We start from the raw sequence: 18,022 nt of genomic DNA on the forward strand, positions 1-18,022 counted from the left end.
AGTATACTTTAGGGTACACTTTCAGTAAACTACTTGTGATGAAGGCCTTGGCCTAGGGTTGACCACTATAGTGACTAGTGATGAAGCCCATGGCCTAGGGTTGACCACTATAGTGACTAGTGATGAAGCCCATGGCCTAGGGTTGACCACTATAGTGACTAGTGATGAAGCCCATGGCCTAGGGTTGACCACTATAGTGACTAGTGATGAAGCCCATGGCCTAGGGTTGACCACTATAGTGACTAGTGATGAAGCCCATGGCCTAGGGTTGACAACTATAGTGACTAGTGATGAAGCCCATGGCCTAGGGTTGACCACTATAGTGACTAGTGATGAAGCCCATGGCCTAGGGTTGACCACTATAGTGACTAGTGATGAAGCCCATGGCCTAGGGTTGACCACTATAGTGACTAGTGATGAAGCCCATGGCCTAGGGTTGACCACTATAGTGACTAGTGATGAAGCCCATGGCCTGGGGTTGACCACTATAGTGACTAGTGATGAAGCCCATGGCCTAGGGTTGACCACTATAGTGACTAGTGATGAAGCCCATGGCCTAGGGTTGACCACTATAGTGACTAGTGATGGAGCCCATGGCCTAGGGTTGACCACTATAGTGACTAGTGATGGAGCCCATGGCCTAGGGTTGACCACTATAGTGACTAGTGATGGAGCCCATGGCCTAGGGTTGACCACTATAGTGACTAGTGATGAAGCCCATGGCCTAGGGTTGACCACTATAGTGACTAGTGATGAAGCCCATGGCCTAGGGTTGACCACTATAGTGACTAGTGATGGAGCCCTTGGCCTAGGGTTGACCACTATAGTGACTAGTGATGGAGCCCATGGCCTAGGGTTGACCACTATAGTGACTAGTGATGAAGCCCATGGCCTAGGGTTGACCACTATAGTGACTAGTGATGAAGCCCATGGCCTAGGGTTGACCACTATAGTGACTAGTGATGAAGCCCATGGCCTAGGGTTGACCACTATAGTGACTAGTGATGAAGCCCATGGCCTAGGGTTGACCACTATAGTGACTAGTGATGAAGCCCATGGCCTAGGGTTGACCACTATAGTGACTAGTGATGGAGCCCATGGCCTAGGGTTGACCACTATAGTGACTAGTGATGGAGCCCATGGCCTAGGGTTGACCACTATAGTGACTAGTGATGGAGCCCATGGCCTAGGGTTGACCACTATAGTGACTAGTGATGAAGCCCATGGCCTAGGGTTGACCACTATAGTGACTAGTGATGAAGCCCATGGCCTAGGGTTGACCACTATAGTGACTAGTGATGAAGCCCATGGCCTAGGGTTGACCACTATAGTGACTAGTGATGAAGCCCATGGCCTAGGGTTGACCACTATAGTGACTAGTGATGAAGCCCATGGCCTAGGGTTGACCACTATAGTGACTAGTGATGAAGCCCATGGCCTAGGGTTGACCACTATAGTGACTAGTGATGAAGCCCATGGCCTGGGGTTGACCACTATAGTGACTAGTGATGGAGCCCATGGCCTAGGGTTGACCACTATAGTGACTAGTGATGAAGCCCATGGCCTAGGGTTGACCACTATAGTGACTAGTGATGGAGCCCATGGCCTAGGGTTGACCACTATAGTGACTAGTGATGAAGCCCATGGCCTAGGGTTGACCACTATAGTGACTAGTGATGAAGCCCATGGCCTGGGGTTGACCACTATAGTGACTAGTGATGAAGCCCATGGCCTAGGGTTGACCACTATAGTGACTAGTGATGAAGCCCATGGCCTAGGGTTGACCACTATAGTGACTAGTGATGAAGCCCATGGCCTAGGGTTGACCACTATAGTGACTAGTGATGGAGCCCATGGCCTAGGGTTGACCACTATAGTGACTAGTGATGAAGCCCATGGCCTAGGGTTGACCACTATAGTGACTAGTGATGAAGCCCATGGCCTAGGGTTGACCACTATAGTGACTAGTGATGAAGCCCATGGCCTAGGGTTGACCACTATAGTGACTAGTGATGAAGCCCATGGCCTAGGGTTGACCACTATAGTGACTAGTGATGAAGCCCATGGCCTAGGGTTGACCACTATAGTGACTAGTGATGAAGCCCATGGCCTAGGGTTGACCACTATAGTGACTAGTGATGAAGCCCATGGCCTGGGGTTGACCACTATAGTGACTAGTGATGGAGCCCATGGCCTAGGGTTGACCACTATAGTGACTAGTGATGAAGCCCATGGCCTAGGGTTGACCACTATAGTGACTAGTGATGAAGCCCATGGCCTAGGGTTGACCACTATAGTGACTAGTGATGAAGCCCATGGCCTAGGGTTGACCACTATAGTGACTAGTGATGAAGCCCATGGCCTAGGGTTGACCACTATAGTGACTAGTGATGAAGCCCATGGCCTAGGGTTGACCACTATAGTGACTAGTGATGAAGCCCATGGCCTAGGGTTGACCACTATAGTGACTAGTGATGAAGCCCATGGCCTAGGGTTGTGACTTGTCCTGTACTGTGTCCTTTATTGAAGACTATTTAATGAGCGTTGTAATGAATAGACCCCAACACACACTACAGCAGTAGAACATGTTGTCAGACTATCATCCTCTGTCTAATGATGAACCAGTTAAACACTGAGGGGGAATGAAAGGTGGAAGTGAGTCATTGGGGACAATCTGAATTTCATTTCTTTGATTCCTTGTGTCCTCTCTCTCCTCACCACCTTCTCAAAACCCATCGGATTAGAAGGTCAGAGGGTCAGAGGGGAAGGACCTCTGGCCTTCTCATCCAATAGGTTTTGAGAAGAAGGTGAGGAGAGAGAGGACGTGAGGAAGCAAGGAAATGCAATTGAGATTCTCCCAATAGAAAGGTTGTGATGGTGGTTGGCACGCCCACGCATCGCCTGTCAGTCAAACTGAACTTCAGCACCACGACATTGGATAGCTTCCCATGTAGCTCTATTCAACAGGCTACACAGAAAACACACTACTACTTTCACAATGTTTCTCCTCTTGTTTTGGTCACACCGTTCCTTATGAGGCCAGGGGGGGGCAGTCTGTTGATTCACAGATCTTAATGTATTGACATCTCATTCAGACTGTGTTCACTGGGCAAGCTCCGGTTGATATTTGACAGACTCGCCATGAGAGATTTCACCTTGTGCGCATAATAGTTCCTCAGATTGACAGAGGGCAGGTTTTCTTTGATCTCCTGGTCGAAGTCACAGCTGCGCATAGCGATCTCTAACTGTTTCTGTCTCTTGTAGAAGAGGGAGAACTTATTGAATATGAGCGTGATGGGAAGCACAACCACCAGGATGCCTGCGAGAATACAGGCTGAGGCCGTCATCTTGCCGGCTACAGACACCGGGACCACGTCTCCGTACCCCACTGTGGTCATGCTCACCGTGGCCCACCACCAGCATGCTGGGATGGTTGAGAAGTCCTCGCTGTCCTCCTTCTCCACGGTGTAGGCCATCACAGAGAAGAAGGACACGCCCACCGCCAGGTAGAGTAGCAGAAGCCCCACCTCCTTAGAGCTGTTTCTCAGCGTGGCGCCCAGAGAGCGCAGCCCCGTGGAGTGACGCGCCAGCTTCAGGATACGGAAGATCCTCATCAGCCGCAGCACCTGCGCCACGCGCCCCAGATTGGCTAACGCCGGGCTGCTCTCTGCCACCAGGTCAATGAGAAGCGTCAGGTAGAACGGTAATATCGACACAAGGTCTATTAAGTTCAATGGATGCTTGAAGAAGGGGAGAAGATCTGGGGCCACTGTGAACCGGGCCGCCAGCTCCAAGGTGAACCAGCCGATACCAAAGTGTTCCACCGTCTCAAACCTGGGGTCCTCGTGGGGCGTCCCCTCCCTGTCCACCAGGGTAAACTCAGCCATACTGTTGACGCACATGGTGGCTATAGAACCCAACACTACCAGGATAGAGAGGATACTGATGATGCGGCTGGCGATGGAGTACCCCGGGTTATCTAGCATTAGCCAGATCCGCCTGCGGACGATCCCCAGTGGCTGCTTGTCGAACTTAGCGGCGTCATTATAGAACTCTAGGATCTCATCTAACGATGACGTGGTGCTGCCCTCCTCACTCCGGCAGTCGTCCCAGTCCTCCCCGCGGTCAGGATCCATCTTCCGGCAGTGGTAGGCGTTGCTGCAACATGAGTCGATGAAGAATTCATTGATGCCCCAGTACTCTATCTCCTGACTGAAGGAGAATATACACAGTTCTGCCATGACGTGGAGCCTCCCTGTGTTGTAGAAATTCAACACGTAAGGAAAGAGAGCCGGATTCCTATCGAAATAGAACTCTTTTTCCATGTCATCATAGTCATCGCAGAGCTCTAGTATTGACTCTTTTGATTGACAGTGTAACAGCCGAGCCAGCCGGGTCTCTGGGAAGCGAGACAGCGTGTTGGAGAGCAGTCTCTTCTTGAACCCTCCCACGTTGATGCGGATGGTGTGGTCCTCGTAGGCTGCTGTCAGCTCCTCCAGGCTCTGACCCGTCATGTCTGGCAAGGGGTGAGGGGACTAGGGAGAGGAGAAGTTCCTGCAGACAGCGAGACAAAACACTTGAGAGAGAGAGGAGTTAAAATCCTCTCATTGCTATGAGAGAGAAAATATTGACAGTCAGATATTATAACTGCTTTCTCCTGAATCTATTCCCTTCAGCAACAAGAACCAGCACAAAATATATAGGAAGAAATGGGCTATAGGCCTGTGAATATTTCTGCTGCTTTTTGAGGATTTGCTTCATCACGACAGTGTCTCTGAATGAGACCACACACTCTGGTCGTTTAGTAACATGTTGCGTCTTCATCACATTACAGCATCACTTTAGATTTCCCTCAAATCTCATGCCATGCTTGTGCGCACTTGCTACAAGTCAAACAATTGTGTTATTTTTTATCTTGGCTATGCTACCTCTATGCATTAAATAATACATCAATAAATGAATAGAATACTGTTGCATTATAACGGTACAATATATTACAAAACATCACATATTCCTTACTTTATTCAACGACCTTTTCCGAGTCTCCTACACAACACGTCTGCATGTCAGGTCCATCGAGGGCATTGTGCTTCACGGAGCTGCTGAGCAACTTGGATAGACGTAGATCGATAGCTGTCTCCTCTCTGTGCCTCCTCCTGTTAGCGTGGAAGACAGAAACAATGCTCTCTCGGTCTGTCTCTCTGTCTGTCATGCGTTGCTGGCCAGATTAGATAGAGGGGTTTCCCACGGAGCCGTCAGCCTGAACGAGGTTGTCTGTCTCTTCTCCAGATATAAAATGTGTCTGCCCCCAGACAGACTAACCCTATTTACGTCATTAAATCATGAGCACACGCCATGCATCTTCATCTTTAACACGCTCCAGATGCTTCAATTCTGTAGTGAGGGAATTCCTCGGATGAATCTCCATTCTGTCGTCTAGTAGCGGTTAGACCCAGCTCTGTTGCTGTGCAGTAGCAAGACTTTCTGTAAACTACCGTTCCGCCCTCGGCTGCGAGCGAATTCAACACCTCCCTCTCCGGTGCTGAAAGGGACAACTCCTTTCCTCTGCTCTGCTCTGCTCTCGGCGAGGGAGGAGAATTCACCGATACTTAAAAGCGTGTGCGCCCGAGCGTTATACAGATGTCGTCATCTTCAAATGAGGTAACCGTTAACCGTAGAGGGCTCTCGAACCGAACCGTTAGTTAAGACGGATGAGACGTGGAAAGGTTAGGATTGATTCGTGAGGCGGAAAACGTGTGCTTGCTTTTCTAATCCGTTGTCAAATCAATTGAACGATCAAATAAAATAAAATAAAATTGTATTGGTCACATACACGTGTTTAGCAGATGTTATAGCGGGTGTAGCATAATGCTTGTGCTTCTAGCTCCGACAGTGCAGTAATATCTAACAAGTAAATATCTAACAATTTCACAACATATACCCAATACACACAAAACTAGTAAGGAATGGGATTTAAGAATATATACATATATGGACAAGCAATCACAGAGAGGCATGGACTAAGATACAGTAGAATATTATAGAATACAGTAAATACATATGAGGTGAGTAGTGCAAGATATGTAAACATTATTAAAGTGACTAGTGTTCCATTTCTTAAAGTGGCCAGTGATTTCAATAGGCAGCAGCAGCCTCTAATGTGCTAGTGATGGCTATTTAACAGTCTTAGATATCATCTACTCTGCTGGTTAGGATTTCAGTGTGTCTGGATGATGGATTACTGTTATATGCTTAAATAGGATTATATTAAATCAAAACTACAGTTTAAAATATATATCATCTCCTTGGAGAATTGTTCCTGAGTAAGTGGGTGGATCATTTCCAGACTGTGGGGTTAGTATCATATGTATCTATGCCCTGAGAGAGAGAGAACACAACCAGTGACTTTCCTCTGTCTTCTCTGAGGCATGACAGGTTATCTTGTGTTCCAATGGGGACACAGGATTTAAAAGTCTGATGTAACACCAAGCATACTCCAGCACATCCATATTAACAGTCGCAGACCCTTCTAGAATACCTTTTTTTAAGGTTAGCACACAATAAAACAGTAAAACAATAAAACTCCTCCCCTCTCCTCATGTCTGTGAAGGCCGATAGAGAAGCTGTTTTACTTTGATGTCTCATTGTTCTCTCTGTTCTTTTCAAATCAAATCAAATCCAATTTTATTTGTCACATACACGTGTTTAGCAGATGTTATTGCGGGTGTAGCGAAATGCTTGTGCTTCTAGCTCCGACAGTGCAGAAATATCTAACAAGTAATATCTAACAATTTCACAACATATACCCAATACACACAAATCTAAGTAAGGAATGGAATTTAAGAATATATACATATATGGACAAGCACTGACGGAGCGGCATGGACTAAGATACAGTAGAATATTATAGAATACAGTATATACATATGAGATGAGTAATGCAAGATATGTAAACATTATTAAAGTGACTAGTGTTCCATTTCTTAAAGTGGCCAGTGATTTCAATAGGCAGCAGCAGCCTCTAATGTGCTAGTGATGGCTATTTAACAGTCTGATGGGCTTGAGATAGAAGCTGTTTTTCAGTCTCTCGGTCCCAGCTTTGATGCACCTGTACTGACCTCACCTTCTGGATGATAGCGGGGTGAACAGGCAGTGGCTCGGGTGGTTGATGTCCTTGATTATCTTTTTTGCCTTCCTGTGACATCGAGTGCTGTAGATGTCCTGGAGGGCGGGTAGTTTGCCCCCGGTAATGTGTTCGGCAGACCGCACCACCCTCTGGAGAGCCCTGCGGTTGCGGGCGGTGCAGTTGCCGTACCAGGCGGTGATACAGCCCAACAGGACACGCTCAATTGTGCATCTGTAAAAGTTTGTGAGGGTTTTAGGTGCCAAGCCAAATTTCTTCAGCCTCCTGAGGTTGAAGAGGCTCTGTTGCGCCTTCTTCACCACACTGTCTGTATGGGTGGACCATTTCAGTTTGTCAGTGATGTTTACGCCAAGGAACTTGAAGCTTTCCACCTTCTCCACTCCGGCTCACGTCGATGTGAATAGGGGGGTGCACCCACTGCTGTTTCCTGAAGTCCACGATCATCTCCTTTGTTTTGTTGACGTTGAGTGAGAGGTTATTTTCCTGGCACCACACTTTTCTCTCAGAATAACAGATAGCAGATTTCAAGTGGCAATCATACAGTGTTCAAATGTACCACTGAATGATACAGTGTTCAAATGTACCACTGAATGAAAGTGTTCAAATGTACCACTGAATGAAACAGTGCATGCTTTTTATACTGTAGTGTCATTCGGATCAGTGATTTATTTACACCCCGCTATACTTGATTAGCCAGTCTTGTCCTTGGCTGTTTATCAAAAGGAAAAGCATGAGAGAGTAATCCACGTTCCTCAGGAGGTTCTGGTTAGAAGACTGTGTTTTACATCTGGGTCCTTTAGATTCTGCTCAGACTTGGCAGTGGCTCCAACGGTTGTGTTCCCTATGGGCCATGGTCAAAAGTAGTGCCCTATATAGGGAATAGGGTGCCATTTGTGCTAATCTATCCTCCTTAAGTAAATCTCCAGAAGCCCAGTTAAAATGATTTAGGGGGGTTGAGATGGTGGAGACGTTGAATAGAGGTTTCAGAACGGGGGATTTGGGGGGTTTATCCTCAGTGTGGAGCTCCATCCATCATGCTGTGTCTCAAGTGTCCTTCCCTTATTGGAAGTCACCCTCCTTAACTTGACCCTTTATATTCTCAAATCATATCGTCCTGGGAGGAGGCTCATCACCCTGTTTCCTTTGTGAGGCTTCAGATGACTTTCCCCTTGTAACCTGTCAGCTGTACAAAGAGATTGAGGGAGACAGATGGAGAGAGAGAAAGAGAGGGAGAGAGAGAGAGAGAGATGGAGAGAGGTGTGAGAGGGTGTCTGCAGTGTGTGTAGGAGTTTTGATGTGGACCTCATCCGCTGACTGCTGTTCTCCATCTGCAGTTTGGCTGCATATTTCACCATCCCTGTCAATCTCTCTCTCTACCTCTCTCTATCCTCCCCCCTCTCTCTCTCCTCCCCCCATAGTGGTGCCTCCTGTAGCTCAGTTGGTAGAGCATGGTGCTTGCAACGCCAGGGTTGTGGATTCGATTCCCACAGGGGGCCAGTATGGAAAATGTATGCACTCACTAACTGTAAGTCGCTCTGGATAAGAGCGTCTGCTAAATCATTTTACATTGTAAAAAAATGTTAATCTATCTCTCCTCCCCCTCTCTCTCCTCCCCCCTATCAGAATAGACACAAATTAATTGCAGAAGGTCAACAATACACTGACCTCATCTGTGACCGCAGCTGTCAGATGGCCATTCCAGAACCACTCACATCACAGGGTTCAGATTTAACCCCCAAGGCATTGTGGGAGGAATTTTAACTACAGTGAGATTAGGCTGTTAAGGGCCCTGTGGATGATAGATGTTGTCAATAAAGTTTGCCATATGTTGTATTCTGAACTGCTGCCAATAGCTCACATCATCATAACCTGGGGCCAGGGATGGAGATGGGGATGGGGCTGGGGATGGGGCTGGGACTGGAGCTGGGACTGGGACTGGAGCTGGGGAGGGGGGGTGGGCTGGAGCTAAACATATGCCTGTGAAATAAAAAGCTGATCTATGATTTCTTCTCCTCTCCTTCATGGGTAGATAATCACATTATTTCTGATGGTAGTGGAGGCTGTCTGAGTGTGATGCATCCTAACACACACACCAGTCTGGTCTCATAGACTAGTCATAACATTGTAAATGTAAATCCGGGACACTGAAATTAGTATGGTATGTTATGTTTGGTATGGTTACCTAAGACAGAAGGTTACTTAAGGCAAAAACGAAAGTAGGGTGGTTGGTCGGGCGTATAACGCGACGTCTAGGACCCGAAGGTTGCGTGTTCAAATCTCATCACAGACAACTTTAGCATTTTAGCTAATTAGCAACTTTGCAACTACTTAGTACTTTTTAGCTACTTTTTAGCTACTTAGCATGTTAGCTAACCCTTCACCTAACCCTAACCTTAACCCTTTAAACTAACTCCAAACCCTAACCTGAACCATAACCCTTAACCCTTTAACCTAACTCCTAACCTGAACCATAACCTTAACCTTAACCTTAACCCTTTAGCTAACCCTTCACCTAACCCTAGCCTTAACCTTTTAACCTAACTCCTAACCCTAACACTAACCCTAGATAACGTTAGCCACCTAACTAACGTTCGTGTTAGCCACCTAGCTAACGTTAGCAACAACAAATATTAATTCATAACATATCATACGTTTTGCAAATTCGTAACATATTGTACGAATTGCAATTCGTAACATATTGTACAAATTGCTTTTCGTAACATATCAATCATACAAAATGGATGATGGACATCCACAAATTAATACATACCTTACGAAACGTAACATAGCAAACTAATTACTTCACGGAATTACGTTTACTATGTTACGTCTACCCCTGAGTTCAGGTTGCACACACACACACACACAGACAAAGAAAGCATCAGCCATGAGATGTTATATATTCCAGGGTGTTTCTAAAGGACTGTATTCTGTCTATAGGAGACAGATCTACTCATATTTATGTATTGATATATATACTCATCTAATGTTTTCTCCAGCTGGTTTCTTCAGCCTGGCATGGGTCAGTCAGAGGACATTCCCTCTGATGTCACTCAATATATTCACAGTATGGGATGGCAGTGAGTCAAAGGTGTGTGAATGTTGGGTTTCATTTACTGTTGATGACCTTTGTAACATCAACTCAGTGAAACAGCGTTCCTGAAAGTAAAATATATCTATCATCATTAGTCCTAGTGTAATAAAACATTACCCTGGCTCCTCAGTTATTTAAAACATTACCCTGGCTCTCCAGTTATTTAAAACATTACCCTGGCTCCTCAGTTATTGCATTGTGTGTCAGAAATAGGTGTTTGAATTTGAAGTGGCACTATGCCAGTCCAGCTGAACAGCTGGAGATACAGGAGGATATTTTATTTAGCTGAACCCAAAAGAACAAACAGTCCCTCATCATCCCAATGCAACACAGACAAAGGACAGACAGGGTGTGTGTGTGTGTGTCTCAAATCAAATCAAATTTTATTTGTCACGTTTCGTAAACGACAGGTGTAGAGTAACAGAGAAATGCTTACTTACGGGTCTTTTTCCAACAATGCAGAGTTAAAGAGAAAATATATACAAATAAAATAAAATAAAAATATAATCTAATCTAATTTTATTTGTCACATGCGCCGAATACAACAGGTGTAGACCTTACCGTGAAATACTTACTAACAAGCCCTTAACCAACAATGCAGTTTAAGAAAAATACGAGTTAAGTCAAATATTTACTAAATAAACTAAAGTTAAAAATAAAAGAGCAACAATACAGTTTTTTACAATCACTTTGGCACTAATTTCAGAACCTTGACGTCATTTTTCAAAACTCTAGACACAAAACTCACAACCAATGATCAAAATGCACATTTTTCAAAACTCTAACACTTTTTTCAATTGCTTGGATACAATACACATAAAACTAAGATCATTTGTTCATTTAACAAAAGTCACCTGTTCAATATGACACAACTTAACATCAAAGTACTACTATTTCAAAAGGCAATTCACACATTACATTTCAGATGAGTGTCTATTCATTTCATTACAATTATCCAACTATCAATTGATACAACTGCTCAAAATGATAAGTAACTGTTGCATTGCTCTTAATGCATAGTTGTATGGAAACAGACAAACAATATTCCATGTTTAGATCATGAAAGTTTCAAAGTAACGAGATTCATTGTCACCAATTAGCGTGGAGCATGAACCAATTAGAGTACATTATCTATGGATGTAATATTTCATCATCATTCTTTATCAGACACCATTTCTATGGTACCCTTGTAACCTTCCTTGATGAGCTCGATCAGGCCTGTAGAGCTGGTGGCGTGACCTATGTCATTATGTGGGATAATGTCAGGTTCCACCATGCTCATATGGTGCAAGCATGGTTTCAGGCCCATGCACAATTTACCACCCTGTATTTACCCCCATACTCTCCTTTCCTTAACCCGATTGAGGAATTTTTCTCCAAATGGAGATGGAAGGTTTATGATAGGCGCCCTCATGAACAAGTCACTCTTCTCCAGGCCATGGATGACGCATGCAATGACATCACGGCAGACCAGTGTCAGGCCTGGATTCGCCATAGCCAAAGGTTTTTTCCAAGATGTTTGGCTAATGAAAACATCCATTGTGATGTAGATGAGAACCTGTGGCCAAAACCACAAGACAGAGTTGATGAAAATGTAGAAGTACAGTAATCACTCCTATGTTTTGCTTTTTACAGTACAAGCAAGCAAGTTGAGGAACACTGCATTTGATGTTTTACAGTACTGTAATGTTTTTCATCAATATATTTCAGATTTTGTTCAATGATTCCACTGTGTCTGTAGTATTCTCTCTACTACTGCAGTACTTTTACAGGGATGTATTTACATGTAGTACCATAATGAAACATGTATCACCTATTTTGTACTACAATATTTAATGATCGTACGAACAATGACACAGTGAAACTATCGGTTGCTTGTGTGTGGGTGATCTAAATTAACGTTTAATTGGTATTTCACAATAAATTAGTTTTTTGAACCAATGATTGTGCAAGTGCAAGATTTCTTTAAAGATATGAATGCACAATGCAATGTTTTGAACATTGGACAGCCTGTGTTACAAGTGATGACCGTTTTGAGTTTTGTGTCTAGAGTTTTGAAAAATGACGTCAAGGTTCTGAAATTAGTGCCAAAGTGATTGTAAAAAACTGTAAAATAACAATAACGAGGCTATATACGGGGGGTATCGGTACCGAGTCAGTGTGCGGGGGTACAGGTAATTGAGGTAATATGTACATGTAGGTAAGGGTAAAGTGACTCTGCATAGATAACAGATAATAAACAGAGTAGCAGCAGCGTAAACAAAGGGGGGGGGGGGGGTCAATGTAAATAGTCTGGGTTAACATTTGATTAACCGTATATATAGAAATAGTGACATGAGGAATAAATACACAGTGAATAAGGAATAATAATGGTAGAGCTGTAGAACTCTTTGAGGATCTGAGGGCCCATGCCAAATCTGTTCAGCCTCCTGAGGGGGAGAGGTGCTGTCGTTCCCTCTTCACAACTGTGTGGGTGTGTGTGTGGACACAGAGGAACTTGAAGTATGTGTGTGTGTGTGTGCGTGTGCGTGTGCGTGTGTGTGTGTGCGTGTGCGTATGTGTGTGCGCCGTGTGTGTGTGCGTGTGTGTGTGTATGTGTGTGTATGTGCGTGCGTGTGTGTGTGTGTGTGTGCATGTGCGTGTGTGTGTGTGTGTGTGCGCCGTGTGTGTGTGCGTGTGTGTATGTGTGTGTATGTGCGTGTGTGTGTGTGTGTGTGTGTGTGCGTGCGTGTGCGTGTGCGTGTGCGTGTGTGTGTGTGCGCCGTGTGTGTATGTGCGTGTGTGTGTGTGTGTGTGTGTGTGTGTGTGTGTGTGTGTCCCCAGTGGAGCAGCTCATCCTGTAGCCGTCAGGGTACTCCTCCAGATCAGGCTCCATAGTCCAAGGCTAAACAAACTTCATACAGGTATGGTACAGTGAGGGAAAAAAGTATTTGATCCCCTGCTGATTTTGTACGTATGCCCACTGACAAAGACATGATCAGTCTATAATTTTAATAGTAGGTTTATTTGAACAGTTAGAGAGAGAATAACAACAACAAAATCCAGAAAAACGCATGTCAAAAATGTTATAAATTGATTTGCATTTTAATGAGGGAAATAAGTATTTGACCCCCTCTCAATCAGAAAGATTTCTGGCTCCCAGGTGTCTTTTATACAGGTAAACAAGCTGAGATTAGGAGCACACTCTTAAAGGGAGTGCTCCTAATCTCAGCTTGTTACCTGTATAAAAGACACCTGTCCAGAGAAGCAATCAATCAATCAGATTCCAAACTCTCCACCATGGCCAAGACCAAAGAGCTCTCCAAGGATGTCAGGGACAAGATTGTAGACCTACACAAGGCTGGAATGGGCTACAAGACCATCGCCAAGCAGCTTGGTGAGAAGGTGACAACAGTTGGTGCGATTATTCGCAAATGGAAGAAACACAAAAGAACTGTCAATCTCCCTCGGCCTGGGGCTCCATGCAAGATCTCACCTCGTGGAGTTGCAATGATCATGAGAACGGTGAGGAATCAGCCCAGAACTACATGGGAGGATCTCAAGGCAGCTGGGACCATAGTCACCAAGAAAACAATTGGTAACACACTATGCCGTGAAGGACTGAAATCCTGCAGCGCCCGCAAGTTCCCCTGTTCAAGAAAGCACATATACAGGGCCGTCTGAAGTTTGCCAATGAACATCTGAATGATTCAGAGGAGAACTGGGTGAAAGTGTTGTGGTCAGATGAGACCAAAATCGAGCTCTTTGGCATCAACTCAACTCACCGTGTTTGGAGGAGGAGGAATGCTGCCTATGACCCCAAGAACACCATCCCCACCGTCAAACATGGAGGTGGAAACATTATGCTTTGGGGGTGTTTTTCTGCTGAGGGGACAGGACAACTTCACCGCATCAAAGGGACGATGGATGGCGCCATGTACCGTCAAATCTTGGGTGAGAACCTCCTTCCCTCAGCCAGGGCATTGAAAATGGGTCGTGGATGGGTATTCCAGGATGACAATGACCCAAAACACACGGCCAAGGCAACAAAGGAGTGGCTCAAGAAGAAGCACATTAAGGTCCTGGAGTGGCCTAGCCAGTTTCCAGACCTTAATCCCATAGAAAATCTGTGGAGGGAGCTGAAGGTTCGAGTTGCCAAACGTCAGCCTCAAAACCTTAATGACTTGGAGAAGATCTGCAAAGAGGAGTGAGACAAAATCCTTCCTGAGATGTGTGCAAACCTGGTGGCCAACTACAAGAAACGTCTGACCTCTGTGATTGCCAGCAAGGGTTTTGCCACCAAGTACTAAGTCATGTTTTGCAGAGGGGTCAAATACTTATTTTCCTCATTAAAATGCAAATCAATTGATAACATTTTTGACATGCGCTTTTCTGGATTTTTTTGTTGTTATTCTGTCTCTCACTGTTCAAATAAACCTACCATTAAAATTATAGACTGATCATTTCTTTGTCAGTGGGCAAACTTACAAAATCAGCAGGGGATGAAATACTTTTTTCCCTCACTGTAGTATCATATGGAGGCTATTGTCTCTACATTATGATGATCTATTGTCCATCCTCTGTCTCTACATTATGATGATCTATTGTCCTGTCCTCTGTCTCTACATTATGATGATCTATTCTCCATCCTCTGTCTCTACATTATGATGATCTATTCTCCATCCTCTGTCTCTACATTATGATGATCTATTGTCCATCCTCTGTCTCTACATTATGATGATATATTGTCCATCCTCTGTCTCTACATTATGATGATCTATTCTCCATCCTCTGTCTCTACATTATGATGATCTATTGTCCATCCTCTGTCTCTACATTATGATGATCTATTGTCCATCCTCTGTCTCTACATTATGATGATCTATTGTCCATCCTCTGTCTCTACATTATGATGATCTATTCTCCATCCTCTGTCTCTACATTATGATGATCTATTGTCCTGTCCTCTGTCTCTACATTATGATGATCTATTCTCCATCCTCTGTCTCTACATTATGATGATCTATTGTCCATCCTCTGTCTCTACATTATGATGATCTATTCTCCATCCTCTGTCTCTACATTATGATGATCTATTCTTCATCCTCTGTCTCTACATTATGATGATATATTGTCCTGTCCTCTGTCTCTACATTATGATGATCTATTGTCCTGTCCTCTGTCTCTACATTATGATGATCTATTCTCCATCCTCTGTCTCTACATTATGATGATCTATTGTCCTGTCCTCTGTCTCTACATTATGATGATCTATTGTCCATCCTCTGTCTCTACATTATGATGATCTATTGTCCATCCTCTGTCTCTACATTATGATGATCTATTGTCCATCCTCTGTCTCTACATTATGATGATCTATTGTCCTGTCCTCTGTCTCTACATTATGATGATCTATTGTCCTGTCCTCTGTCTCTACATTATGATGATCTATTGTCCATCCTCTGTCTCTACATTATGATGATCTATTGTCCATCCTCTGTCTCTACATTATGATGATCTATTGTCCATCCTCTGTCTCTACATTATGATGATCTATTGTCCTGTCCTCTGTCTCTACATTATGATGATCTATTGTCCTGTCCTCTGTCTCTACATTATGATCTATTGTCGTGTCCTCTGTCTCTACATTATGATGATCTATTCTCCATCCTCTGTCTCTACATTATGATGATCTATTGTCCTGTCCTCTGTCTCTACATTATGATGATCTATTGTCCATCCTCTGTCTCTACATTATGATGATCTATTCTCCATCCTCTGTCTCTACATTATGATGATCTATTGTCCTGTCCTCTGTCTCTACATTATGATGATCTATTGTCCTGTCCTCTGTCTCTACATTATGATGATCTATTGTCCATCCTCTGTCTCTACATTATGATGATCTATTGTCCATCCTCTGTCTCTACATTATGATGATCTATTGTCCTGTCCTCTGTCTCTACATTATGATGATCTATTGTCCTGTCCTCTGTCTCTACATTATGATGATCTATTGTCCATCCTCTGTCTCTACATTATGATGATCTATTGTCCATCCTCTGTCTCTACATTATGATGATCTATTGTCCTGTCCTCTGTCTCTACATTATGATTATCTATTGTCCATCCTCTGTCTCTACATTATGATCTATTGTCCTGTCCTCTGTCTCTACATTATGATGATCTATTGTCCATCCTCTGTCTCTACATTATGATGATCTATTGTCCATCCTCTGTCTCTACATTATGATGATCTATTCTCCATCCTCTGTCTCTACATTATGATGATCTATTGTCCTGTCCTCTGTCTCTACATTATGATAATCTATTGTCCTGTCCTCTGTCTCTACATTATGATGATCTATTGTCCATCCTCTGTCTCTACATTATGATGATCTATTGTCCATCCTCTGTCTCTACATTATGATGATCTATTGTCCTGTCCTCTGTCTCTACATTATGATTATCTATTGTCCTGTCCTCTGTCTCTACATTATGATTATCTATTGTCCATCCTCTGTCTCTACATTATGATGATCTATTGTCCATCCTCTGTCTCTACATTATGATGATCTATTCTCCATCCTATGTCTCTACATTATGATGATCTATTGTTCTGTCCTCTGTCTCTACATTATGATGATCTATTGTCCATCCTCTGTCTCTACATTATGATGATCTATTCTCCATCCTCTGTCTCTACATTATGATGATCTATTGTCCTGTCCTCTGTCTCTACATTATGATGATCTATTCTCCATCCTCTGTCTCTACATTATGATGATCTATTCTCCATCCTCTGTCTCTACATTATGATGATCTATTGTCCTGTCCTCTGTCTCTACATTATGATGATCTATTCTCCATCCTCTGTCTCTACATTATGATGATCTATTGTCCTGTCCTCTGTCTCTACATTATGATGATCTATTGTCCATCCTCTGTCTCTACATTATGATGATCTATTGTCCATCCTCTGTCTCTACATTATGATGATCTATTGTCCTGTCCTCTGTCTCTACATTATGATTATCTATTGTCCATCCTCTGTCTCTACATTATGATGATCTATTGTCCATCCTCTGTCTCTACATTATGATGATCTATTGTCCATCCTCTGTCTCTACATTATGATGATCTATTGTCCATCCTCTGTCTCTACATTATGATGATCTATTGTCCATCCTCTGTCTCTACATTAGGATGATCTATTGTCCTGTCCTCTGTCTCTACATTATGATGATCTATTGTCCATCCTCTGTCTCTACATTATGATGATCTATTGTCCATCCTCTGTCTCTACATTATGATGATCTATTGTCCTGTCCTCTGTCTCTACATTATGATGATCTATTGTCCTGTCCTCTGTCTCTACATTATGATCTATTGTCGTGTCCTCTGTCTCTACATTATGATGATCTATTCTCCATCCTCTGTCTCTACATTATGATGATCTATTGTCCTGTCCTCTGTCTCTACATTATGATGATCTATTCTCCATCCTCTGTCTCTACATTATGATGATCTATTGTCCTGTCCTCTGTCTCTACATTATGATGATCTATTGTCCATCCTCTGTCTCTACATTATGATGATCTATTGTCCTGTCCTCTGTCTCTACATTATGATCTATTGTCCTGTCCTCTGTCTCTACATTATGATGATCTATTGTCCATCCTCTGTCTCTACATTATGATGATCTATTGTCCTGTCCTCTGTCTCTACATTATGATGATCTATTGTCCTGTCCTCTGTCTCTACATTATGATGATCTATTGTCCATCCTCTGTCTCTACATTATG

The 18,022-nt window shown here is 43.6% G+C and overlaps 1 protein-coding gene across 1 annotated transcript; it reads right to left on the minus strand.

Moving 5' to 3' along the window:
- Positions 1–3,071: 3,071 nt before the first annotated feature.
- LOC311123879 (delayed-rectifier potassium channel regulatory subunit KCNS2-like) lies at positions 3,072–4,514 on the minus strand (the record flags this gene model as incomplete). Its single annotated transcript, XM_084158228.1, has 1 exon — positions 3,072–4,514. The coding sequence occupies one exon, from the start codon at positions 4,512–4,514 to the stop codon at positions 3,072–3,074; it is 1,443 nt and encodes a 480-aa protein (XP_084014354.1).
- Positions 4,515–18,022: the final 13,508 nt, after the last annotated feature.

Source organism: Coregonus lavaretus (assembly GCF_964263955.1).
Source record: "Coregonus lavaretus genome assembly, chromosome: 3".
NCBI classification, from domain to species: Eukaryota; Metazoa; Chordata; class Actinopteri; order Salmoniformes; family Salmonidae; genus Coregonus; species Coregonus lavaretus.